This window comes from Tachyglossus aculeatus, unplaced genomic scaffold, assembly GCF_015852505.1.
Source record: "Tachyglossus aculeatus isolate mTacAcu1 unplaced genomic scaffold, mTacAcu1.pri SUPER_34, whole genome shotgun sequence".
NCBI classification, from domain to species: domain Eukaryota; kingdom Metazoa; phylum Chordata; class Mammalia; order Monotremata; family Tachyglossidae; genus Tachyglossus; species Tachyglossus aculeatus.
Window position 1 is genome coordinate 344,311 of NW_024044839.1, and position 25,498 is coordinate 369,808.

General features: G+C 55.4%; 1 protein-coding gene across 1 annotated transcript in view; it reads left to right on the plus strand.

Moving 5' to 3' along the window:
• Positions 1 to 2,362: 2,362 nt before the first annotated feature.
• FOXK2 (forkhead box K2) overlaps positions 2,363 to 25,498 on the plus strand; it is a 40,642-nt gene continuing 17,506 nt past the window's right edge. The window contains exons 1-3 of the mRNA XM_038741968.1: positions 2,363 to 2,603; positions 2,703 to 2,774; positions 4,060 to 4,185. Of these exons, the coding sequence (XP_038597896.1) occupies positions 2,407 to 2,603; positions 2,703 to 2,774; positions 4,060 to 4,185 (395 nt within the window). The 5' untranslated portion in view covers positions 2,363 to 2,406. The remainder of the gene's footprint in view (positions 2,604 to 2,702; positions 2,775 to 4,059; positions 4,186 to 25,498) is intronic.

A 25,498-nucleotide genomic window follows, 5' to 3' on the forward strand; every position in this document is an offset into this window, starting at 1 on the left:
AAACTACTCTCTCGCACCGTTAACATATAAAACTCCATTAAAGACATTACTTTCACCTTATGGTCATTGATACATTTTTTTTTGCTAAAACTGCCTACATTGTTCCCAAGGGTTATTACCGAATTCTTCATTTTATCTCATAGTTTCCAAAACCCGGGATGAACTGGGTCTTTTGAGCAAAGAGCTGATCCACGGGGAACAAAAAGGACAGAAATATGCAAACATGCGCAAGGCATTTCGGGAATGGTCGCTCCTTGCCCGGGGCCGAGAATTAAGACCGGAGTTTTCAAAAGAGGGCGGAGCTAGGAGGACGAGAGGGCGGAGGAAACGGAGTCAGGTACCGACTCACGTCCCAGCTCGGGTTTGCGCCCCAATAATCAATCAATCAATCAATCAGTCGTATTTATTGAGCGCTTACTGTGTGCAGAGCACTGTACTAAGGGCTTGGGAAGTACAAGTTGGCAACATATAGAGACAGTCCCTACCCAACAGTGGGCTCGCAGTCTAGAAGGGGCTCAATAAGAGCGGCTGCACCTCCTTTCCGCGTGCCGAACTCACGGTCCTCCAAGGCGGAAAAGGATGGAGTCGAACCTGCAAGGCCGCAGGCGAGGGGAAGGGGAGAGGTCCGATAGTTCTGCTTCTCCCTGACTTGCTCCCTTTGTTCTTCCCCATCTCCCAGTCCCTATCAATCAATCAATCAATCAATCGTATTTATTGAGCGCTTACTGTGTGCAGAGCACTGTACTAAGCGCTTGGGAAGTACAAGCTGGCAACATATAGAGACAGTTCCTACCCAACAGTGGGCTCAGAGTCTAGAAGGGGGAGACAGAGAACAAACCCAAACATACTAACAAAATAAAATAAATAGAATAGATAGCTACAAGTAAAATAAATAAATAACTAGAGTAATAAATATGTACAAACATATATACATATATACAGGTGCTGTGGGGAAGGGAAGGAGGTAAGATGGGGGGATGGAGAGGGGGATGAGGGGGAGAGGATGGAAGGGGGCTCAGTCTGGGAAGGCCTCCTGGAGGAGATGAGCTCTCAGTAGGGCCTTGAAGGGAGGAAGAGAGCTAGCTTGGTGGACGGGCAGAGGGAGGGCATTCCAGGCCCGGGGGTCGATGGCGGGACAGGCGAGAACGAGGCACGATGAGGAGATTAGCGGCAGAGGAGCGGAGGGTGCGGGCTGGGCTGGAGAAGGAGAGCAGGGAGGTGAGGTAGGAGGGGGCGAGGTGACGGACAGCCTTGAAGCCCAGGGTGAGGAGTTTCTGCCTGATACGCAGATTGATTGGTAGCCACTGGAGATTTTTGAGGAGGGGAGTAACATGCCCAGAACGTTTCTGGACAAAGACAATCCGGGTAGCAGCATGAAGTATGGATTGAAGTGGGGAGAGACACGAGGATGGGAGATCAGAGAGAAGGCTGATGCAGTAGTCCAGACGGGATAGGATGAGAGCTTGAACGAGCAGGGTAGCGGTTTGGATGGAGAGGAAAGGGCGGATCTTGGCACTGTTGCGGAGCTGAGACCGGCAGGTTTTGGTGACGGCTTGGATGTGAGGGGTGAATGAGAGAGTAAAGGAATATCTGGGGAAGGGGGGGGGCACTACCTTTGGGGAGAGGGCGTCACGTCCATCCCTCTCCTGCAGTTCGGAAAAAAAATCCCATGTTTTTGCCGGCCGCCAGGGCTACTGGATGGCCGAAGGGAAGGCGGGGTCGTGACCCGGAAAAGGGCCGCAATCGTGCGGTCCCGGAGACTCCTCTCGGGTCCCTCCTTCCAGTCCTCGCATTGATGAACTACCGGAGGCGGTTGTGCCCCGCCCCGCCCCGCCCCGCCCCTCCCCTCCCGGCCACGTGAGTTCAGTCACGTGCTCTGTGTTTATGTCTGGAGGCCGCAGCGCGGGCGCGCGCCCGGGATTCCTCCTCCCGCCGCCGTCCCCTCCTCCCCCCCGCCGCCGCTTGCCGAGGGGGCGCGCACGCCGAGCGGCCGGGGCGCGCGCACTGCCTGGCGGGGGCGCGCACGCCCCCGGAGCCGCGAGTTGGGGGGCGCGCACGCCCCCGGAGCTGCGAGTTGCAGGGGGCGGGGGCGCGCGCGCGCACCCGGAGCTGCTAATTTAAGGGGGGGGGGTGGCGGGGGGGATCCCGGGAGCCGGAGCCGTCGCTGCTCCCCCGGGAAAGTAAGTTGAGTCCAGGGGCCCCGGAGTCCTCCAGCCCCCCAATGCCGGCCCGGTGGGGGGCGCCGGGGCCGGGACCCGGGCAGGGACCGGCGGGGAGCGGGGAGCGGGGAGCGGGGGGGGAGGGAGCCGCCTCCCCGGGCCCAAGTGGGTGGCATCGGTTGGCATCCGGGGGCGGCGGGACCGGCCCCGAGGGGGCTGACCTTTCCCCCCGGCTCGTCGGCAGGGGATGTCGCTGCCCAGCAAGAGATGCGGGAGGCCCCCGGTGCTGTCGTGCCTGGAGAAGAAGAGGAGAAAGCAGAGCCTCGATCGGAAGCGGGGCAAGACGCGGATTTACGTGGGCACCCACATCGATCGGTGGCTGACCCTCAAGGAGAAGCTGGATTTCAGGAACGATGCCGACGTCGCGGGCTTCCTGCTGGACTTGTGAGTGACCCCGGGTCTGCCGGGCAGGGGAACTTGATGGCCCCCCCGCTCCCCCCCCGGGGGTCCTCAGTTAACGAACCGGTGCCTTCGGTCCCCTAGGTATGACAGCTGTGACCGGGGGAGGAGGATCTCGGGGAAAGAGGACACCTCTCTCATAGCCGCAGATGGGACGTGAGTGACGTCTTGCGATTCGGATTTGGTCTGATCGAAGAGTTTGGCTCTGAGGCTGCTTTCATTGCGTCGGCGTCCAAAAATCCTGCCCGTGGTCTGGAGCTAAAATACACGGGGGGAGAGGGGAGGGAGAGAGAGAGAGAAAAGATTACTCTCCGTGCTTCATTTTGGAGGAGAGGAGTTCCGAGGGGCTTCTCAGTATGGACAAAACTGATTGAGTGCTTCCTGTGGTGCGGTGCACTGTGTTAAGCATAAGGACATCTTTCATCATTCGCTCCTTTTCACAATGTCGCTGAGAAGGCAAAGGGGGCCTCTACTTTCCTTCCCACTGAACGAAGTAGGGGATGCGTCTTTTACTTCTGTTCCCCCGAGCACCCCTGCACCCAGCCAGCACCCAGGACAGTACCCTGCAGCCAGTAGGTGTTCAGTACAGTGGCTTGCATCCAGTAGGAGCCTGTCAGTCCGTCGAATCTACTGAGCGCTTCCTTTGTGCAGAGCATGGTACTAAGCGTTTGGGAGGGTATAATATAATAATAAACGGACACATTCCCTGCCCACAATGAGCTTTCACCTATTTATCAATCACCTCCTGAGTGCAAGGCATTGTAGAGGACACCGGCAAAAGAACACGTGGTTGGAAATTAGACACAGTCCCTGGCCCTCAAGGGGAGCATGAGCCAAGACTGTTGGGAGGGTTGAGGGGACTTGTATGGGCCTATAAGGAAAAATGAAACAAAAGAATCAAACAACCTAATAGACAAGGGCAAATACACAAAATGCTGACCAAGGTCAGTAGTGTGCTGTGGCCAGAGCAGCAGAATTTCAGGCTCCTTGAGGTTCAGTGTCCAATTCCCAGCTGCAGGTAGAGCGGCCCCCGTGGGAGCCGCTCAGTTTTCCCAAGGGTTTGTGGAGGCCCCCTGGGGCTGCTTTTCTCTCTCCTCCTGGGGTGATGCAAGCCAGGAAGGGATGGAAGCTCCAGGATGAGAGTGGGGGGAGCCAAGGAGGGTCCCCGGGGAGGTCATGGAGCTGTCTTGTAGGGAGCACGTGAAATGGCTGACTGCAGGCCCCCAATATGGGGCCCGGCACCTAGGAAGCGCCCCGTACAGTGGGTTGCACCCCATCCAGCTGCCCCACGGCCGGCAGGTACCTGATAGGGTGCCCCCATACCAGCAGTCGCCCAGTACAGCGCGGCTCTGGGCTCCCCCTCAGACGGGAAGTCTTTGGGGGGAATAAGTCCCGGTTGGCATTCGGCTTATTTACTTCCTTTTCTCCCTTCCACGTATAGCTATGACAATGAGAACTCGCTGTCTAAAGGCCCTTCCTGTGCTGTCCCAGAAGACATGAGAATTATCACAGTGAAAGAAGAGAGGGGTTTGCTGGATGGCACCTCGGCGACCGACCCGGACGGCACGTTAGTGACCTTTTCCACGTGTGTTTGTCAGGGAGGGTGTAACTTTCTGCCGACTCCCCCATTCCCTTTCCCCCCCACAGCCTCCAGCCAATTGCAGTCCCATCCACTGCTCGGCGTTTCAAAGCGACCGTCTGTTTAGGAGGTTCGCGTCTTTTCCAACCGATCACCAAGGCTGTGATCTAGGGTGGCAAAGCTTTTCGTCCTCTCACCGCGCTGGGCCGGTGCCACTCCAGGGTAATTGCCGCCCCTCTGCAGCCTCTGAATGGCCTACACGGGGAGGTGGGGGAGCAGCAGTGGGGAGAGGGACAGATGGAGGAGTTGGAGCAGGGCCTGCCAACTAGAGTCGATCAGTCAATCAATCAATGATATATATTGATTGCTCACATCAAACCATTGGTCGGGGCTATCCTCGACTCCATCCTCCCAGCAGTCCCTGCCTGAACTCTTCCTCCCTCACCCCTCCAGCCGGCGGGGTGGAGAGGAATGTCAGCTGCGGTTGCGACGGAGGGAGCCGGTGGGAATAATAATAATAATAATGGTGGCATTTGTTAAGCGCTTACTATGTGCAAAGCACTGTTCTAAGCGCTGGGGGGGATACAAGGTGATCAGGTTGTCCCACGTGGGGCTCACAGTCATCATCCCCATTTTACAGATGAGGGAACTGAGGCTCAGAGAAGTTAAGTGACTTGCCCAAGGTCACACAGCAGACATGTGGCGGAGCCGGGATTCGAACCCATGACCTCAGACTCCAAAGCCCGTGCTCTTTCCACTGAGCCACACTACTGGCCTGGGGACCGAGCCCCTCAGAGCCCCACCTGCAGTGCTACCCTTCTGTCCTCTGGATTCCACCTGCCCGTTGGCCTCTCTGCCGCGACCGCTTTCGACATCCCCGGTGCCTCTGGGGCCTCCACGGGTTTTCTGTTGGAACCGAGGGCTGTTCTCAGGTCAGAGAGACGGCTGGGGGCCTGGGTACCCTCCAAAGTCCCATGTGGGAGGAACTGTTCTCCATCCCTGCTTGGGGACAAATCTGCCCAGCATGCTCAAGCCTACCTCCCTGGGGGGCCACCACCCTGCCCCCCCAGCATCTCCACCGCAACCTCTTCCTTTGACTCCAACAGTGGCCCAGAGTGAGGTCTGCCCTGCTTAGGCACAGGTCCCACAGGTCTGGCTCTTCCCACAGTTCCGAAGGACAGCCTTCATCCGGCCCACGCCCGGCAGCCTTGGTCTTGACAGTTGCTAGAGGCTCCTGAGGGCCCGGGACCCCAGTAACCTCCCGACATGCCGGTCCCTAGCGAGGTGGTGAAGCTCACAGCAAGCCCAGCATTCCGGCTAATTGCTGCTCTTCCTGCTTTGGAAGCATTCTTCCGGTCTCTGGTTATCCTCAAGGCCGTGGTTCACCTGTCTGGTGTCAATGGCCATATTTGGCAGGAATCCACTGACTCTCTGTGTATTCCTTTCTGGTGCGCAGGGCCTTGGACTTTCAGGGGCAGTGCAGTGGGGCAGACGGGACGCTGGAACCCACTTTTCAGCAGGCGTGAGGATAAAGAGTCCCTCGGTCTGGAAGGGGATTGTAGCTTCCTGTTTCGGAAGGATTCTTTCCGGTCTCCGATTATCCACTGTCTGGTAGTTGCCGAACAGCTACTGGGTAGAGGCTGTAGGGGTGAACTGGTGATTTTCTTTCTGGCACATCTGGGTTTACTGTCAACCGTTTCCTCGGAGCCCCTCCTGAGGGTGAATCGTCTTCCCCTCTGACACGGACCGGGCCGGAGCTCCACTCCCTCACATCCTAGTGACTGCTGGCTATCTCTTCCCCTTCCTTCTATCGCAGCTCCAGGTGTGGCGGGGGCTGGGCCCGACATGGTTATTTAGTAGATCAACTTTAGAACCCTTTCTTTAAAAATGGGGAGAGCTGTGTTCTGCCGGATGTGAAGGGGAAGGAATTCCGGGCAGGGGGGAGGGCATAAGCAAGAGAGACAAGAATGAGTTGGCTCCCATGGTGTACTTGGTGTGTGTGTTTCCAGTGTTTGCAAAACTCATGGACCCTGTTCAGCTTAGAGACTGGCAATAGAAACTCCAGTCGCCTTAGGAACCGCCAAATGTAGCTGAGTAGACGTTGGAATTTGCTGGTTAACTATGAATTGTCTCAGCTGTGTGTGTGTGTGTGTGCGTGCGTGCGTGCCCGTGTGGTGTGTGTGGTATGTGTTTGTGTTGCTCCTTGCGATGTGTTTGGTGACATGGAGCCAAGGCTCGGGCACTCCCCTGCTCTTATCCAAATAGGGTTTCAGTCTCTCTCCCTTCTGCAGTCTCCAGCACTGGCTCCACCACGGTCCCCTGGAAGTAGTGTCGGGAGCTCTCTGCCACTCCCACAGCCGTTTGGCTTTTTTCCAAGGCTCCTTCATGCCCCTCCTGGTGACAGGAGTGTTAAATTGAAAGAGAAGGCTTAGATTTACTCCGGCCGGGTCCAAGGAGCCACAGAACTGGGTCGCAGGCCCCCCAATATTAAAGCGGGGGCTTTACCCGGGCCCGGTAAGGTCAAAAAGGGAAGATTCGGGGGACCGCGTTACAGGCAGTCGGAGGAGCACAGGGCCTGTCTGTGGCCTTGGGCGGACAGGGAGTTGAGCCACTTGGCTCCATTGCTGCCCCCGCCCCCGACCCCAATGCCAGTTCCTGGGGCGCTTTGGCAGGAGGGTTTGGTTGGGCTCGTCAATGAGCACTAAAACGCTGGGGTCGGTTGAGACCAGCGTGGCATTGGCATTACCCAGGTCTTAAATTTATCTTTAATTCCGTCCTATCTGATTATCTTGCACCTGCTCCAGCATTTAGCACAGTGCTTGACAGGTAGTAAGTGCTTACTAAATTCCAGACTCATTAAGTAGTGCTGATTGAATTTAGTAAACACAATCCTGTCCCCGTCCCCACCACCCCCAGCCTCTGAGGGCGTGCATTAAAAGAAAGCTGCTTTATGCATGGAGTGCTGTTCTATTTCCAGTGTACAGGGAACTCTTGAAGAGAAGCTCACTCCCAAGCGACGAGTTTCCTTTTGCATTGCCCGCAGGGCCCTAGGTGCCCGTTCCCTGTCAGCCAGGCCTTTGCTAAGTCACGCTGGGGTTCCCACACAGAAAGGCACGTGGGGTGTTGATTTTTCGAGGGTTCTTGTGGGCGATTGTCCTGCAGTCTTCCATGTGTTTCATTCCCGGCCTTTCAGAGAAGGCAATTTCTGAGACCATCTGGGGCTGAAATCTGCTTTAGCCAGTCCAGAAATGCTCATAGCTTGATGGTTTAAAATAGGTTAATTGGAGAATTGTGCCCCTAATGAAGGTGAGCGGACACTGACAGCTATGATAGCCAAGTTTTAAGCCCCCAAACCAGTGTTTAAAAATATAAAGCTGTTTCCAAATTGCCACTCTTAGCCTTGGACATTATGTTAGAATGCAAAATGTTGGATATGACGGGGCCAGCCTTACCAGTTGCGTTTGGCCAAGTCCCCACAGAGTGAGCAGGAACAACCTCATTTTTATCATCTGTGGACGCCTTGCAGCCTTCCTGCCCCAAGCTGGAAAAAGTCATTTTCCTTCCTCAAAGCCACCGCCATGGTTCGATGGGGAGTGACGGAGAACCCGAGGCCCGATCCCTGCCCCTCAAGCCAGCCATCGCACCACTTGGCCTAGCAGCACGACATGGGGAGTTAGAGTATCTGGGCCCAGAGCAGCAGAGATAATAATAATAATGACGATGGTATTTGTTAAGCACTTACTATGTGCCAAGCACTGTTCTAAGCACTGGGGTAGATACAAGTTAATCAGGTTGGACACAGTCCCTGTCCCACATGGGGCTCACGGTCTTAATCCCCATTTTACAAACGAGGTAACTGGGGCCCAGAGAAGCGAAGCGACTTGCCCAAAGTCACACAGAAGATCATCATCATCAATCGTATTTATTGAGCACTTACTATGTGCAGAGCACTGTACTAAGCGCTTGGGAAGTACAAATTGGCAACATACAGAGACAGTCCCTACCCAACAGTGGGCTCGCAGTCTACAAGGGGGAGACAGAGAACAAAACCAAACATACTAACAAAATAAAATAAATAAAATAGATATGTACAAGTAAAATAAATAGATAAATAAATAGAGTAATAAATATGTACAAACATATATACATATATACAGGTGCTGTGGGGAAGGGAAGGAGGTAAGATGGGGGGATGGAGAGGGGGACGAGGGGGAGAGGAAGGAAGGGGCTCAGTCTGGGAAGGCCTCCTGGAGGAGGTGAGCTCTCAGCAGGGCCTTGAAGGGAGGAAGAGAGCTAGCTTGGCGGATGGGCAGAGGGATTGGGGGCATTCCAGGCCCGGGGGATGACGTGGGCTGGGGGGTCGATGGCGGGACAGGCGAGAAGTTGTGGCGGAGCTGGGATTAGAACTCGGGTCCTTCTGACTCCGAGGCCTATATTCTAACCAGAAGGCCACCCTGCCAGGGCTGCCCTCCCCTACCACACCAGCCCACAGAGGCAAAGCAAGAGAGCCAGCCCTTCCCCATCTTATTGGAGAGCGATGTGGTGGGGTCTTCACGGAGGCCCACCGGGAGTGACCCTGCATCTCTCTCTGCCCATCAGAGGGGCTGGCAGCACTCAGTTTGTGCCAGTCTCTGGCCGGCCCGGGCGGCCTGACTCTGGGCCCGGAGCAACTCTTGTTCTATCGCTGTAAAAGAGCAGGTTTCCAAATCACAGTTGTCACACGGCACACGCTGGTCCTAGGCCATTACCTAACTAACAGTCTGCGGAAATTTCACTTCCCAACATCACAGAGTACCGGGCACTTTGTCTCCCTCTGAGTGCAGGCATGTTTTCTGACCCATGAGAGGGCTGGTGCCACTCTTGCGCTGTTTCCGGCTTTCGGAAGGGACTAGTGTTTTTTTCAAGTGCTTTGAGGTTGGGGGAAGGAAAGCAGAGTGAAGTATAAGCTGGAGAAGGGAGGGACTGGAGGAGGTCGGTCAGCGAGGAGGCTGATACCAGAATAGTTGATTTATTAAGTGCCTCCTATGTGCTAAATCCCGGGGTAGATAAAGAACAGTCAGATTGGGTACTGTCCCTGTCTCATGTGAAGGCAATTTCTGAGGCCGTCTGGGGCTGAAATCTGCTTTAGCCAGTCCAGAAATGCTCATAGCTTGATGAGCATTGTCTCACCTTAGGCTCACAGCCTAAGGTGGGAGGTCAGAGCAGGTATTTTATCCCCATTTCAATCATGAGGAAACTGAGGCCCAGAGAAACTTAGAGAGATTGCCTCAGGACACACAGCAGGCAAGTGGCAAAATCGAGATTTGGACCCAAGTCTCCTGACTCCCGGCCCTGTGCTCTAAACTGCTCCACTTCCCTTTAGACTATAAGCTCCTTGTAGGGAGGGAACATTTCTACCAACTCTGTTCTTTAGTACTCTCTCAAGTGCTTAGCACAGTGCTCCGCATACCCTAAGCACTCAATAAATGTGACTGATTGAGTGATAGATTGCTCTTTCCACAAGGCCACACTGCTTCCCGCCTCATCTGGTGCCCCACACCGCAGTCAAGGCGCTTTATCCGTGGAGATTTTCCCGGATTGAGAATCGGCACACCAAATCAATCAATCAATCAATCATTAGTGGTACTTACCGAATGCTTACTGTGTGCATAGCACTAAAGTAAGCGCTTGGGAGAAGACCATTCATTCACTCAATCGTATTTATTGAGCATTTACTGTGTGCAGAGCACTGTACTAAGCGCTTATGTAACAATATAACAGCACTGGGATACCTGGACGAACAGGCTAGTAGAAAGTTAACCCGGAAGAATCAGTGAAAACATGCCTTTTTAACAAAACATCTGGGCTACTGCCACGGAATTCCGTTTGAAAGAGCTGACTACCTGCCTAGGAACCCTTCGATCCACTAGGAGAAAAGGCTTGAAACATTGGGAGCATCATTATTAGATCATTAGGCCACTTTTAATAAGAGGGCCAGGCTTAGTCGCAGCTGCTTGATTGCAAACTCCTTGAGGGTGTGCACAAATCATATCTACTTACTCTTTGGTACTTTCCCCCACGTGCTTAGTACAGTGGTCTGCACACAATAAGTATTCGGTAAATACCACCGATTGGCTGATTGTAAAGATGATCTATTACGGAGAGAAAATTTGTGTTATGTTCGTGGACCGTGATTGCTTTTTTCTAGACTGCACAGTTCTAGGGCAGGGACCGTGACTTCTCCCAGGTGCTTACTACTTTGCTCGGCAGCCAGAAGACACCCAGTATGGTGCCTGCACCCATAAGATGCACAATAAATATCACGGATTGTTGGACGTCTTCTCACTTCTCAACCTCACTAATTGTGGCAAGGGCAACCACCTCAGGCCTGCAATCTCTTTTGTGGAGGAAAGTATCGTCTGAACGTAAGCATTCAAAATACAGAAAATGCTGCTTCAGTTTGAGGCCTCAAGTTGCGACACACAACTGGGCACAAACCGATACCTTCGATGAACGTATATAGACATTCCTATTCTAAAAAGATACCCCTGGCAGTGAAGTTCCTCCTGCTGTGTGTCCTGGGGCAATCTCTCTTAATTTCTCTGGGCCTCTCTTTCCTCATTATTAAAATGGAGATAAAATAGCTGCTCTCCCTCCCCCTTAGACTAATAATAATAATTGTGGTATTCACTAAGCGCTTACTATGTACCAGGCGCTGTTCTAAGCACTGGGGTAGTTACAAGTTAATCAAGTTGGACACAGTCCCTGTCTCACATGGGGCTCACAGTCTTAATCCCCATTTTACAGATGAGGTAATGGAGGCTCAGAGAATCAATCAATCAATCAATCGTATTTATTGAGCGCTTACTGTGTGCAGAGCACTGTACTAAGCGCTTGGGAAGTACAAGTCAGCAACATATAGAGACAGTCCCTACCCAACAGTGGGCTCACAGTCTAGAAGGGGGAGACACAGAACAAAACCAAACATGTTAACAAAATAAAAGTGAAATGACTTGCCCAAGATCACACAACAGGCACGTGACGGAGCCAGAATTAGAACCCAGGTCCTTCTAACTCTCAAGCCCATGGTCTATCCACTAAGCCACCCCCCCAACGTGGGACAGGGACTGTACCCCGTCTGATTGCCTTTTATCTACCCCAGGATTTAGCACATAGGAGGCACTTAACCAATACCATCACAGGCGCTCTTTAGCTGTGATTTTCTGGCCTATTTAAATATATTCCAAACAAAGCAACCAGTGTCTGTAGAGCTTGGACCGTGAGATAGACAGTTACTGCCTGAGACTTAACAACAACAACAAAAAAATCACATCTCACTTTGCTCTCAACTTGAGTGTTTGGCTCCATTTCTTCTTATTCCCACAACTCTCCCGGAGGGGCAGTTTAGGCTTCTGTGAGAGTTGGTGGAATAATAAGAATGAAATCAAATTTCCGTAGCTGCTCGGCATCCCAGTTCCCTCAACGTATATTGCTTTAGAAAGGACTGGGTGCGCAAGAATGTCTCGTACTTTGAGGGTGGTTAAAAAGCAAATCATTTAGAATAAAGCCACTAAAATCGAGTCGTCTAAAGACAGATCACCCAGCTGCCTGGAAAGAAACCCCCCGAAAGGATAGAGTTTCCTCGGGACTTTTCTACACTGGAGGACAGGGATCATTTTTCAAACTCTGTGTATTTTCCCAAGCATTTAGCACAGCGTTGTCCACACCGTGAGTGCTCAATAAATGCCACTGTTTGATTCCTCTGCATGGGGTAAGCAGCCACACTATATTGACCGATGGGTGATCGATTGATTAAGTATGTGGAGTTGGGTGGTTTTTGTTAAAAGCTGTCCGTCGGTCCAAAGACGTTAGCCGCCGATGGTGAGTGTATCCCAGGCGTGTAAGTGTCACTCGGAGAGCTTGTTGTACACTTTGGGGCCGCCTCTACAATGCCCCCGGCCTTGAGGGGCACCGTCGTGGCTGGTTGCATGATTTGGGGGGGGGGGGGGTCGGGGGTCACAATGTTGATAGCATTTACTGTAGTGACCTAAACAGGGCTGAAATTGAGTCTGCCCTGTCAAAGGGATCGCTGGGGTGGGGGGGAAGACGGTGTCTCGGGGCGCCCGCCTTGAAAATGGGGGGACGAGGCGGGGGGGAGTGGGTGGAGAAATCCTTTCCGATGGTTCGGCGCTCGGGGCCTCTCTGGGGCGCGGGGCCTTCGTGCCGGTCCCCGCCGTGACCTTGGGGCCCGGCTCCCGTGTCCGCCCGAGCCCGGCCTGTTGGTGGGGAGCCCCCCGATTGGGCGCTCGGGCCCGCCCCCCCCGCCCCGGGTTTTCCGCGCGTCCGCGGGCCTCGATGGGGCTGGAAGCGGCGCAACCGAACTCTCCGGCGGCGGCGGCGGCGCCCTCCTCCCGGGCGGGTCCCGCGGTTGGCTGTCCCCCGGTAGCCCCATCGCCGTGCAGCTCCGCGATTGGCGGGCGGGGCCGTCGGTCAGCCGGCCGGAGGCGCACACCACGTTCGGTTGCGCCGCCCCCTTCCTCCTCCTCCTCCTCCTCCCGGCCCCCCCCCCGCCGCGCCGGGCCGGGCCGCGCCGCGCCGCGCCGCGCTCTCCGGCTCCTTCCCCCCCGCCCCCCGGCCTCCGCGCCCGCCCGCCCGCCCGTCCTCCCTCCTTCCCTCCCTCCCGTCCGTCCGTCCGTCCGTCCGGGCCCGCTCCCCGTCCCCTCCGGTGTGCGGGCGGGCGGACGGAGCGGAACCGGGCGCTGCTGCGGCTGGGGCGGCCGCCTGGGGCCCCCGTTGCCCCCCCGTTGCCGCGCGCGCGCGCGCGGGGTCCGTCCCAGGCGTCTCGCGTCCCCGAGCCCCCGCCCCGCGCGCGCCCCCCCCCCAGACAACCGGCCGACGCGCGCCCAGGCCCGGGATGGCGGCGGCGGCGGCGGCGGCGGCGGCGGCGGCGCTGTCGGGCTCGGGCCCCGGGGCCGGTTCCGGGTCCGGGTCCGGGTCCGTGTCCGGCGGGCCCCCGGCGGGGGGCTGGGCCGTGGCCCGGCTGGAGGGCCGCGAGTTCGAGTACCTGATGAAGAAGCGGTCGGTGACCATCGGGCGGAACTCGTCGCAGGGCTCGGTGGACGTCAGCATGGGACACTCCAGCTTCATCTCCCGCCGCCACCTGGAGATCTTCACCCCCCCGGGCGGCGGCGGCGGCGGCGGCGGCGGCGGCGGAGGGGGCGGCTTTGGCCCCGGCGCCCCGGCCCCGTCCGCCCCGGCCCCCGCCCTCTCCAACGCCGCCGCCGGCCCGGAGGAGCCGCCTCCGCCGCCCCCCCCCCTCCGCCGCCCCCTCCTCCTCCTCCGCCGCCGCCGCCCCCTCCGCCGCCCGGCCCCTCGGCCGACGGCAGCCCCGGCGGGGACTTCTACCTGCGCTGCCTCGGCAAGAACGGAGTGTTCGTGGACGGGGTCTTCCAGAGGCGGGGGGCGCCTCCGCTGCAGCTGCCCCGCGTGTGAGTACCGGCCCGGCTCTCCCCAAAATAATAATAATGGTCTCTGCTAGGCGCTCCCTGTGTGTCAAGCACCGTTCCGAGCGCCGGGGTAGGTACAAGGTGATGAGGCTGGTCCACGTAGGGCTGTGAGCCCCGTTTTACAGACGAGGTGACTGAGGCACAGAGGAGTTAGGTGACTTGCCCGAGGTCACACAGCAGAGAAGCGGTGGAGGCGGGATTAGAACCCAGACCTCTGACTTCCCAAGCCCGTGCCCTTTGCACTGTGCCATGCTGGTTGCTAACACACACGCACCCCCCTCCCACCCGGGGTCCCCCCGGGGAGACGATCCCGGCCCCCGCTCGGCCCTGCAGTCCCCGGGCAGATGCACCTGTGCCCGATCCCCCCCGGCCCCCGGCCCCCGGCCCCCGGCCCCGGGGGAGTCTCTGGACCCTGTCGGTTTGGGACGGGCGGGGGCCGCCCTTCTGTTTACCCGCCTGTGATTGGGGCCCCGGGAGAACCGCCCCGGCCCCCGGTGCGGGCCCTCCGTTCCCAGCCCAATGTCAAGCCCTTTTTTGCTGTTGACGTTTTCCTGTGGACTCAGCTTTTCTTAATAAGAGCGGGACTTGGATTGACCGGCAAAGTGTCATTCCGTCAGCCAACTGCGCCGGAACAACCTTGTCGTGGCCAGACCCCGAAGGAAGGCCCTGCCCTCCCCGTTGGAGGCTCCTTTCCCCGGGTGGGGGGGTCGTCGGGTGCATTTTACACCGGACCCAACCTCAGACGGACCCCCGACTGACATTCCTTCGACACGGTTTTTGAGAACCGGCCACCGATCTCTCCAAAAGAGAGCAGAACAAGGGGTGCCTTCCCTATCTTCGCCTTCCCGAAGCTCTCGGCTTTGTGCAAAAACCAAGTAACCCGCTTTCCAGGAAATGCGAATTATCCCCAGAGGATATGTTTTTCCCTCCTTGTGATTGGCCGTTGCCATCAGAAATGGTTACGTGGTCTGTTTGGCCCCTGTGTGAAAACTCCTACTTGGCCTTGCATTATTATTATTATTATTATCGAACAGTGACACCTAGCATTCTTTCTATAGTGGTTTTATCCTAGGATATTGAATAGCTAGAAAGTATGCAGTGATTCTTAAATTTCCCCATAGTAAGTTTTTTTTTTTTTCTACCAGCAGCTGTTTTCAGAGAAATGGCTATTGTTGACATAAAGATGGCTGGGGCCTAGTTTGCTTGTTCATCTCCCACGTTTCCACGTACAAGGCCCCACAACCTCCGACAGAGCCTTCACTGTGCCTCAGGGGTCTTGGATTGTGATTTCCCAAATCCTTTGAAATTGATCACCCAGTTGCAAAGGTGGAAAATGTTTGTTTTGGTGCGGTGGAAGTCATTTAGCTCTGGTGATGAAACTTGACAGAAGTGGGGCTGGATGTGGAATGGTACTGTTCTGGTAGAGCCGTGGTTTAATTATGCACTTTGGTACAGTGAATCCCAGATTGGCTGTGTGTGGGTATATATATATATATATATATATATATATATAGACCTGTCTAAATGTATGTGTGTGTGTGTGTGTGTGTCTGCCTGCCTGTCAAGGTCAAAGATGGAAGCCACCGACCAGTCTGAATGGTTTTAATCTGGTGGTCTTCCCTGGGGATGTGGTAAATACCTCTTGGTAGTTACAGGTGTGACAGGAAGTCTGGCTTTCCGTATTCAACTGCTCTGATCAGAAATAGTTCCGGTTCTTGACTTGCCATTTCTGCTGGGAAAGAGTAGGGGATCGTTTTGACACAATGGCTGTCTCATCAGTGTACTGTGGATTTTAGGTGACCTTAAGTAGTGATCCAAATCCTGTGAAACACAATTTATCTCTCGAGTAATCATCCGTACGTACTATGGGTCTGAATAAGGAATAGAAAAGGTTTGGTGGTTTTAGTTGCAGGTGGAAGCAATTGCAGGGCAGTTGTGGGAATTCAGTCGGCAAAGCTAGAGTTGCTGGGTTGGATTTTGGCGAAGGTACCGGCTGTCATTGAGACAGTCTTCTCTAATTTGATCTTGGCGCCTGCGAGTGACAGTCTTGACGAAGATTAAAAAAGCAAATCGTTCTAAGCCCAACAGACCTGCATGGTGTGGCAGTCGTAGTAACGAAACATGTTCTAAATGTGAATTTCCTGTATCATTCAGATTTGTTTTCCTGTGGATTTGTGTGGCTGTTGAATAAGAGCAAGAGAATCTGTGGGAAGGTAGAAAAGAAAATTTGAAATAAACGATTAACGTGCGATTCTGAAATGATCCGCTCTTTACCGTGATTCAGAATTAGCACCCATCTTGAATTTGGGGGCTCTTGATTAACAGAAGTTGCCAGCGTGGCCACGCGAACTCCAGTTTGCCAGAATCAGTTGGTGCGCAAGGGGACCCCCAACATCGGACTTGAAAATGTTTCCTTTTGTTGCCCTCATCCAAGAGTCTGAGATGCAGCACTGTGGATTTCGGCGGGGCAGGGGAGGAGGCTTTTGCGGGGCGAGGTTGAAGAATGTGGTCCTTGTTGATGTTTGTACGCCTGGCGGTGACATTGGGCGCACGCGAGCCCATAAGGCGCCGCTTCTCCTGCCGACTGTGCGATAGTTAACTCCTCTCCAGTCCTATTCCCAGAGCGGAGCTGACATCAGTGCTGGTGCAATAAGGAGTAAAAACCCATTGGGGCGGGCACCGGGGGGAGGGGGCCGCGCCGGGCAGCAGAGCCACCTCCAGCTCTAATGAAGACCCCTGGGGTTGGGGGAAGAGGAACAGATTTCCAAGGTTTTTTTCCAAATGTGTTCCCAAATGCAATGGAGAACTTTGTTGTTTGAAGCAACTCCGACATCCCCAGTTGAGCGCCTCGTCGTTTTGAATTCCCTTCTTGAGCCTTTCCAAAGAGCACGTGCCCATAGTGGCCGCTAGCCTGCCTGCCGGCAGCCCGGCCCGCAACTGTCCGGAACAGAGAAGCCAGGAAGAGCTGTGGAATCCCAATGGAGCCGGGACTCTGGCATCAGCCGGGTGGCCTTTGTGTCCCACCAAGCAGAATGGCCGCCCAAGCTTCTGGTGAGAGCAGGGAATCGAAATGGGATCCGGCCCTGTCTGCCTCAGAGCCCCGGCGCATGGTCCCCGTCTTTCCAGGAACCCGCTTCAGAAGGTGAAGGTGGCAGCGGGATCTTGGGCCGACAACGGTGTCCCTCCCCCGCTGCCTGGTTCCGAATGGCTCGGGGGCCAGATTCGAGACCGATTCTCCCAGGTGTGGCTCCTGCCCCACAAAGGTCCATGGAAGCAGAGAATTGGCAGCTGTTTCCAATGGGCTGGAGTCACTAAATCCCGTAACTAAAGAAAGGAAAAATAAAAACACTGGGAATTTTGCCCTACAATCCTGCTTGGGACCACTTAGCCCTCTACTGGGCAGTGGGAAACCATCTTGTGGTCTGGTACCCGAACGGCCAAGAGTCTCGTGCGTGGCCGGGATGATTTTTGAGGAGATGAAGGTGCACCTTCCTAGGGAAGAGCCAAAATGATAAAGATTTCGCCTTTTCTCCTCAAGTTTAAAGCCTGTCGTATGAGTCGTTTTGACGGTTATGATTAAAAACAAACCTGGCGGGGCGAAAGATTTCCCCCTCCCCCAGAGTTCACAGTGGGGATGTGCTCAAGCAAGTTACTCGACTCACCGCCTCGGCCCCCCAAACAGTATGGTAAGGCTGGCGGAAACGATGATGATTGCGGTATCGGGGCAGCACCAGCTCTCTGCCAAGCACTGGGTTTAGCGTTGGGGTAGATCGAGGGCCATCAGATGGGACGCTGACCGGCCCTCCCTGGTGCCCCGTCCCAGGGGCCGGTTCTGCTGTGGTCTGGGAGCTTGGAATTTTCCTGGTTCCCAGATGCTGCCGCCACCGCAGGGGAGAGACCGCTTCCCAGCCAAACTGGGGTGAGGCCCGGCCTGATGGTGGCACGGGGCCGATCCCAGACCTCACTAAAGAGCATCGTCACGTATTTCCACAGGATTCCGTTCGCAACCGGCCCGAGTCCGCGGGTGAGGAGCGAAGCCGCGCCTGCGGACTCGGGCCTAACCTTAGCCCTTCCAGAGCCTCCAAGAACTGGCGATGGTTCCGAGAGGCCCAGGGGAGAGCCGTAGGGAGGTGCCAAGCCATTTCCCTCTAGGGGTCTTCTTGGGGGCGAACACAGAAGCACTCCAGGAGAGGTTGGTGGGGGAACTGCCTCATCCAGCGAGGGGGCAGGGCGGTCTGCAGCCTCCTCCCCGGAAGGTCGACTTTCTGGGCCCCTGGACGTCCTGGCCAATGGGGAAGATCCTCCTCTCCCAGGAAGCCAAGGGAAAGAACCGAGCACCGCCCCCCACCTCCCCCTAATCTGCAGCCAAGTATAAGGATGTGCACAAAAGTACTGTGGGGAGAGGGGAGGGATGAATCCCCAAGTGCTTTAGCGTGAATGGGCTCAAGGGCAGAGGTGACCTAGTAGGGAGAGAAAATAAGATGGGGAGTGCAGAGATTAGTCAGAGAAGGCTTCCTGGTGGAGATGTGGTTTTAGTAGGGCCTAGAAGATGGAGAGGGTACTTATCTGCTGGATATGAAGGGGGAAGGAGGGCGTGAGTACGGTGTGGAGAATGAGTTTGTAGAATGGGCACTGGATTGCTTGGGAGGGAAGCTCAACTAGTCACACCCGTGGGGCCTCAGGCCCAGTGACCCTCGGCCCTGCCCATGACATCTGCTCATCTCATCTGCCCACGACAGACCTTCAAAGGCTCCCATTGTGACTGACAGACAGAACCACCGCTTATACTCGAAGGCTTTGAAGATCTAAAAGGTGAAATTGCTGTAGCTCTTGTGGGGTTTTTGTGCCAACAGGGAATGTGTCTGCTAATTCTGTTGTAGTATACTCTCCCAAGCACTTAGTACGGTGCTCTGTGCTCTGCACGTAGTAAGCATTCAATAAATACGATCTATTGATTAACTACTCGTCAAAATGACAGGAGGATGTGCAGGCTCCCTTCCCCGTGCAGTCCCTCTTGTTCCTGAAATCTCGGCCCCGTCCAAAGTTCTGGACAGGGGAGAGGGAGGCCCCTCTGAGCACCAGGCTGGGGAACACAATCAGTTGAATCCCGGGTGGGGATGGGGGTGGTGGGCAAGGGAGGGAGAGTGGGGGATGCTTCTTTCTGCCCCAAGAGCGGTGCTGCTCATGACCAGTGAGCCCCGAGATATCCTGAGCCCAGGGACTCGCCGGCCCCAGAGGAGCTTGGCAGGTGGGTGTTTCAAGGCTGGACGCTGCTGTTTGCAAAGTTGGCCTGGGACCATAGCACTGAAGCAAGAGCCCCATTAGAACAGTGCTTCGTACATAGAGATTAATAACATTATTATTATTATTATTATTATTATTATTAGCAGCAGCAGCAGCCCTAGAGAAACCCACCGGTCTTTGTGACACGAAACTGATGGAGAGACCAGCCTAGCAGGAGCCGGGCCCGACCGGCGCATTTCCTCACTGTCCTTCAGCTAGTCCGTTGGAAATGCTAGTGTCCCATCTGCGTGGCCACCACTCGGGTGAACCCGTCAGGTGGCATCTTGTACTCTTGGGTTATGTGGTGAGTGTTTGCCCCGGGATCTTGGGCTCCGGACTTGTGACCGTAGTCTGCCTCCGGCTGACATAACCGTTCTTCTGGTAGTTATGGTTGGTGGAAAAAGCTGAAATGACATTTTGCCCCTGGGACCGGCCTGGCCTAGTCATTAGCCTTCTGGCATCATCAGTTCCATTGGAAATTGCAACTGTTGTAGGTGGGACCCTAATAGTACGTTCAGTGTGGTTATGGTCAGAAAGGCTGCGTAAAGGCGTCATTTTCTTACTCAACGTAACTGTTCCCTAAGCACTGGCAGTTAGAAAACTCATCTTGTGACTCGAAAACTGAGCACATTGGATGGGGAAGTCATTGGTAACGAGTAAATGTGGAACTTGGTGATGTTGTTTTTACTATTACTTTTCAGAATGTAACTGCTGGAAGCAGAGGGAATGTATTGTAAGCCTAATACTAATTATGGTATTTGTTAAGCGCTTAGCTATGTTCCAGGCACTGTACTAAGCACTGGAATGGATACAGGTAAATTGGGTTGGACAGAGTCAGTCTCCTGTGGATCTCACAATCTCAATCCCCATTTTACAGATGAGGTAACAGGCCCAGAGAAGTGAAGTGACTTGCCCAAGGCCACACGGCAGGCAAGTGGCAGAGCTGAGATTAGAACCCATGACCTTCTGACTCCCAGGCACGCGTTCTGTCCACTCTGCTATGCTGCTTCTCCCCGTCTTGGGAATCGACCACCTCCTCGCTCCCCGCCGGAAACCAGTTTAAAAAGCTGTTAGGATCAGCAGGGTCAGAGTCGGAAAGCACGGTGAACTGCCCGGGAGAGAGGTGCAGCTTCAGAATAAAACAGCTGCTAGTGACGCTCTGCCGGGTGTTTTTAACCAGAGCCACGACGGTGTGGGATGACTGGGCCAAGGGCCGCTCGGACAGCCCCCGTTCATCCACCGTGGTGAGGCCGGTGGGTGGGCACCGTTCCTGCCACGGCACCTGCACTGGGAAACCTGGGTCTCAGCACTGGAGCAGGCAGCCGGGAACAACCCCGCGCTCCCCGGGCACGGCCGGAGCTGGATGGGTTGCCCGACCCACCAGGCCCAACCACTCTTGTGGTTGGCTGGCGGGTATGCTTTCCCAAGGGATTTGCAGGGGCGTTTTTGGGCATTGCTTCTCCAGCCAGAGACGTTCCAGCCATGCAGTCAGTCGGTCTGTCGTACAGATCGAGCAAGTGCCTATGGGGGCAGGGTCCCGACTAAGCATTTGCGAGAACCCAGTAGAGTTAGTGGACCTGCTCCCTGCCCTTGAGGCTCTGACAACCAAGCAGGGGAGGCGGACATTGAAATATCAATGTACAGGCAGGAAGGGGGAGGGCAGATGTCTCATGAGGTAGGACTCAAGTCATATAGGGTACGGAGTGATGTACAGAAGTGGCACAGGCAGCATCCAACTGAGAAGTTGCTGTGGAAAAGGTGAAGTGGCAGTTGAGGAGGTAAAGAGTGGGGAGATGAGAAAGAGATTGGGGAAGAGGTGTGATTTCAGAAGGCGAGGAGACCTGTGGTCCTGGTGGATTTTGGAGGGGAAGGAGTTCTGGGCAGCGGGGAGGGCGCGAGCGGGCAGTCGGAGAGACAAACCAGGAACTTAGGACTACTAAAAAAAATTATAGTATCCTCTTCTTACAAAAGTAATTTTTGTAGTGTGCCGGTGCTACTCCCTAAACAAAATCATCAACTGATGGAGTGGGAAGGTAGGGATATCTTTCGTGAGGGCTTTCTGGTTGCATGCTAAGTGCTTCAGAGTACAAGACCAGTCCCTGTCCTCCGGGGCTTATGGTCTAAAGGAGCTTGACATTTGGGCCTGGTTCTTGGCTTAGGTGTGGAGTCCCAGCCGGCAGTGCTCATTGCCGTGTGCTTTCAGAGCCAAGTTGTGGTAAAGGAGTGCACAGCCTACAAGCTCAATCCCTTTTGATGACCGTGCTTTGTGGCAGTGGGGAAAGCCCTAAACGTTCAGCAAGAAAATCTAATCTGTTTGATCTTCTGCCGTGGTGAAGTTGGGTGAGTAGAGAGAGGCTTTGAGAGGGTGAATTCCCCAAGTGAGGGTCTAGTGCATGGCCACCTTGGGGAGCCCTCGTGGGGTCAGCGGGCCGAGAGCAGGTGTCAACTTATAGAGTGTCCTCCTGTTTGCCCTTCTCTGTCGACCGAGATGGCCCCCGTAGACGGGAGGGTCTTGAGAGGTATCCTGGGCGGAGTCCCGGGGTGGGGAGAGGGAGGTGGAGCCCTCAGTGGCCTCCTCCCTTCTGGCCCACAAAGCTAATCTGAGGCAGCCCCCTCCATCGAGTCATTTCTCGATCCATTCAGTGGAGGTATTAGACATAACCCTGGCCCTGGGGGACTTGGCAGTCTGTGTGCAGAGAACTGTACCAGATGCTTAAAAGAGAACAATAGAGGTAGCAAATACAATCTCTGCCCCCTTCCAGTTTCCAATCTAGTGGAGGGGCAGTCGCTGAATTAAATTGCAGAAAGGAGGAAGCAGTTGAGTGCTGCGGGGCATCTTTGAGTTCTCCGGTATCAATTGTGGAAGGATCGGAACCTGGAGTTTACATGACATGGCGCTTCTGCCTGTGGTGGGCAGAGGGTGCCTGTGATTTAGAAACTGAGCAAGAACCTAGGACACAGAGACTCACCCCCGCTTCTGACCCTGCTGTGCTCCAGATGCCTAGTGCCAACTCCCTGCCTCGGGCGCCTGACGACCGTCACCCACCCCACCGTCACTGCCTGGTTGGGCCTGGTCCCCGGGCCCTTGGTCAGGGCAGTCCTCGCTCCTGCCCCCTCCAGTTTGGATCCCTTTTAGAGAGAAGGGGCCGCTGAGCCCACCGGTGGTCACGGCACACGTGAGGGTGGGCGCTCGTGTGTGCGGCAGTCTCTCCGGGCCACTGGTTTCAAGACCGGGAGTTACAACATCTCCACCCCACACATGTGAACGCCACAGGTGTGGCCCAGACCCAGCCTGGACCTGTTGTCTGGGGTCTGGTGTTGGGGGTTCAGGGGAGCCTAGGGTGGCGGGCTGGGAAAATCCGGTCTTCCTCTCTGCCCACCACTTCCTGCCGTGTTCTGGCTTGTTTGTAAATTCACTGTTCTGCATCCCTTAGTCATATAGGAAGTCTTGGACCATTGAGATTCTTATTTGTTGTAGCAGTTGGAAAATGGATGGTTTTACCTGTATGTCCAGAAGATCTCAAGGTATTCAGACTTGCTTTCGGCCGACTGCCCGTAAGAGCCACGTGTTCTTCCTGGAGCTCCCGCTGCTATGATTGGTTTCTGTTTCCTTCGGGACCCCCGTCGCACCCGGGGACATTGCACGAATCAATGACCTGGGGTGAGAACGGAAGGGCTGGAGCCAAACGCTGAGAGCCAGTGGCCGTGGGGCTGGGATCCCACCGGTCGCCGGCACTCGGCCAACTGGACACATTCTGGCCATCCAGGAGAAGGGCTGAGGACGCAGTTTTCCTCGCCCCCGGCCTGACAAACCAGCGTTTCAGGTATTGCTAAGGAATACAACAGAACGGTGAACTTCTGCCAGTTCCATTTAGTGGGGAGGATTGCAGCTCTGAGCTGGCATCCGGAAGGGTTCTGTAAATTCAGCTGGAGGATGAGCCACTTTCCACAGTCAGTGGGTCGATTCGCCTTCAGCCCTGGGGTTCACCTTTGGTCTTTCCCCAAGGCTGTCCACATTCTGCAGTTGGGGGAGGGGGCTGACCAGTGAGGCCGCCCCCAGCCAGGGTGGGGAGTAGAGGGGTGCGACTTTCTCAGGCCAAGGTTGACACGTGGTCCAGTGCCAGGGTGATGTGCGGCTGCTGCCAGAGGCTTCCAGCTTAGGGCGCCCATTTTGGCACACACCCCAAACTCTTAGAAGGCAAACTAGCCTTCGTGTGTCCACAGCTGGGCAGTGGGGCTGGGCCAGATCCCTGGGGCGATGGGCCAGGATCGCCTTCCTGCTGAATCTGTCTGGCCTCCAAGCCAGTCGAGGACCCAGGAGGCCGTGGTTTCCTTGTGAGAAAGGTAGCTTGGGCCCGGGCCTGAAGCCACCTCACCCAGTCCACTTCCACCCTCCTCGCGGGGAGGATTGAGCTGCCCCTGCCCCTTTCCTTCAGGTCATTCATTTTCCCCACCACCCAGGGCCCAAGCCTGAGACTCCTCCCTTGCCTTCCATGCTCCTTCTCCCTCCTCCACCACCTCCCCCAACTCTGCACAATTAGCTTGAGAGGGAGTGCGGGGAAATACGTTAATCTGGGTGGGGGGAAACCTTGGACAACGGTCCCACTTTTCACCACGCTGGCAGACAACTGGCTCCTTTAAATGGAAAATCCCTCTAAATTCAGCACCCTCACTCCTTTGGGGCCGGCAGGAGGAAGGGACATATCCCAGTCTCCCTTGGCTTTAAGCCTGTCAGCTAATGTCTGTTCCCTGGGGCCTCTGGTCCCACCTGCTCCATGGCCTCAAGGACTCATGGACTGAGCCGGGGTTCAGGGATAGGGTGTGGAAGTTGAGACTTGTGGGCAGGGATTGTGCCTACCAACTCTATTGTACTCTCCCAAGTGCCTAACACAGTGCTCTGCACACAGTAAACACTCAAGTTCCACTGGTTGCTTGAGCAGTATCCCGCCCCCAGGAGCCTTTCCTGCTGCCACTGGAAATTGTTTCAATGGCTTCACCCCAACTCTGTCATTCTCGATCCCATCAGGGTGCATTTCTAACCCTGATCCTGTGGCAGTCCACAGGGACTCTGGACTTCCAGGTTGCTGCTAATTAATATTTTTGAAGCACATTGAACTATCTAATTAGTTAATCTGTGCAATCAAGGCCAACGTCGTTCACTTTAGAGAACAGCCAGTAGCGTTCACAGGTGGGCCGGGCTGCTAGAAAAGGCTTGTGGGAAGCAGTGGGGAAAGAGAAGGCGCGGGTGGGGGGAAGGAGAGATTGCTGGTCTTCAGTTGGCTCTGACCTGGGATCCAGAAAATCCAGTTGCAAGTAGTATTGCCAGGTTCCTGGTGTCGGGAGTCATCCCAGACCCCCTTCCAGAGGGCATGACTGGCTCCTTCTTTCTCCTGGTTCTGTTTTCAACCTGAGGGACTGTATCAGAAAAAGTTGGATTTTTTAAATCTTCCACTAGTTCCGCTCCTCTTAAGCATTTGTTTCTTTCTAGATAGTGAAGGGAGGCTCTCAAGAGTCAGAGGCTATGCCCTCTCCATGCTATGCCACTTCAACAGTGTGTGCCCGGTGCCAGGTTGGTGCCGGGTTGGTGCCGACAGGGGCTGCAGTGAGGGGCCTTTAGCTCTAGTGATTGGTCCTGGAAGCAGGCAGAAGGATGGAGGCATAGTCTGCTGTCGGGACGGGGTCAGAGACCAGTCCGCCGGCCAACAGTGTGCACCCAGCGAAGGGTTCTCATGGCCAGCAGCCAGGTGTGCAATGCCTATTTGGGTATCCTTGGGGTGGGACTGGGCTGAGCGGGGCAGGACTGACCCAGGTCCCTGCCCTTGGGAGTTCATGGTCCCCCGGCAAGAAAACCAGAGGGCGGTGGAGTTGTCCAGTCAGTGGTCGGTTCCCTCTGGCTCCAGTGGGCAGACTCAACTGTCTTGCAGGTAGCCAACTGTCCAGGGCCACAGCAACTTCATGCCCTGTGCCACCCAGACCGTTCTTGGCTCAGCATCAAGGAATACGAGCCCCGTGATTTGGTGTCTCGGAACTGCGCTTTATCCTGCCGATGCCTGCTGGCTGGGGGGGTGACGTGGCAGGGATAGAAGCGAAACACAGCTGATCTTCCTTCTAGACTGTGAGCCCGTTGTTGGGTAGGGACCATCTCTATATGTTGCCAACTTGTACTTCCCAAGCGCTTAGTGTAGTGCTCTGCACACAGTAAGCAGTCAGTAAATACGAATGAATGAATGAATGATCCCCAATTCGCACCATGGTAAATAGATTCATCCCCCTATCCAAGCCCAATCTCCCCATCATCGAGAGTGTTACGTGAAGCGAAGAGGCCGGTCTGGAAGAGGAAGAGCAGTAGCAGAAGTCAGAGGCCCCGGGCCATCACCTCCATGTGGCGGCCTTCTCTAAACAAGCCCCTCAGAGAGAGAGAGGGAGAGATCTCGGTGGGGCCTCTTCCAGGCCAGGGGATTGAGTGGGAGCTCAGAATGATTCTGAAATTGTACCATGAGGCTGTGCCAGACAGACCACAAGTCCTAGGCCGT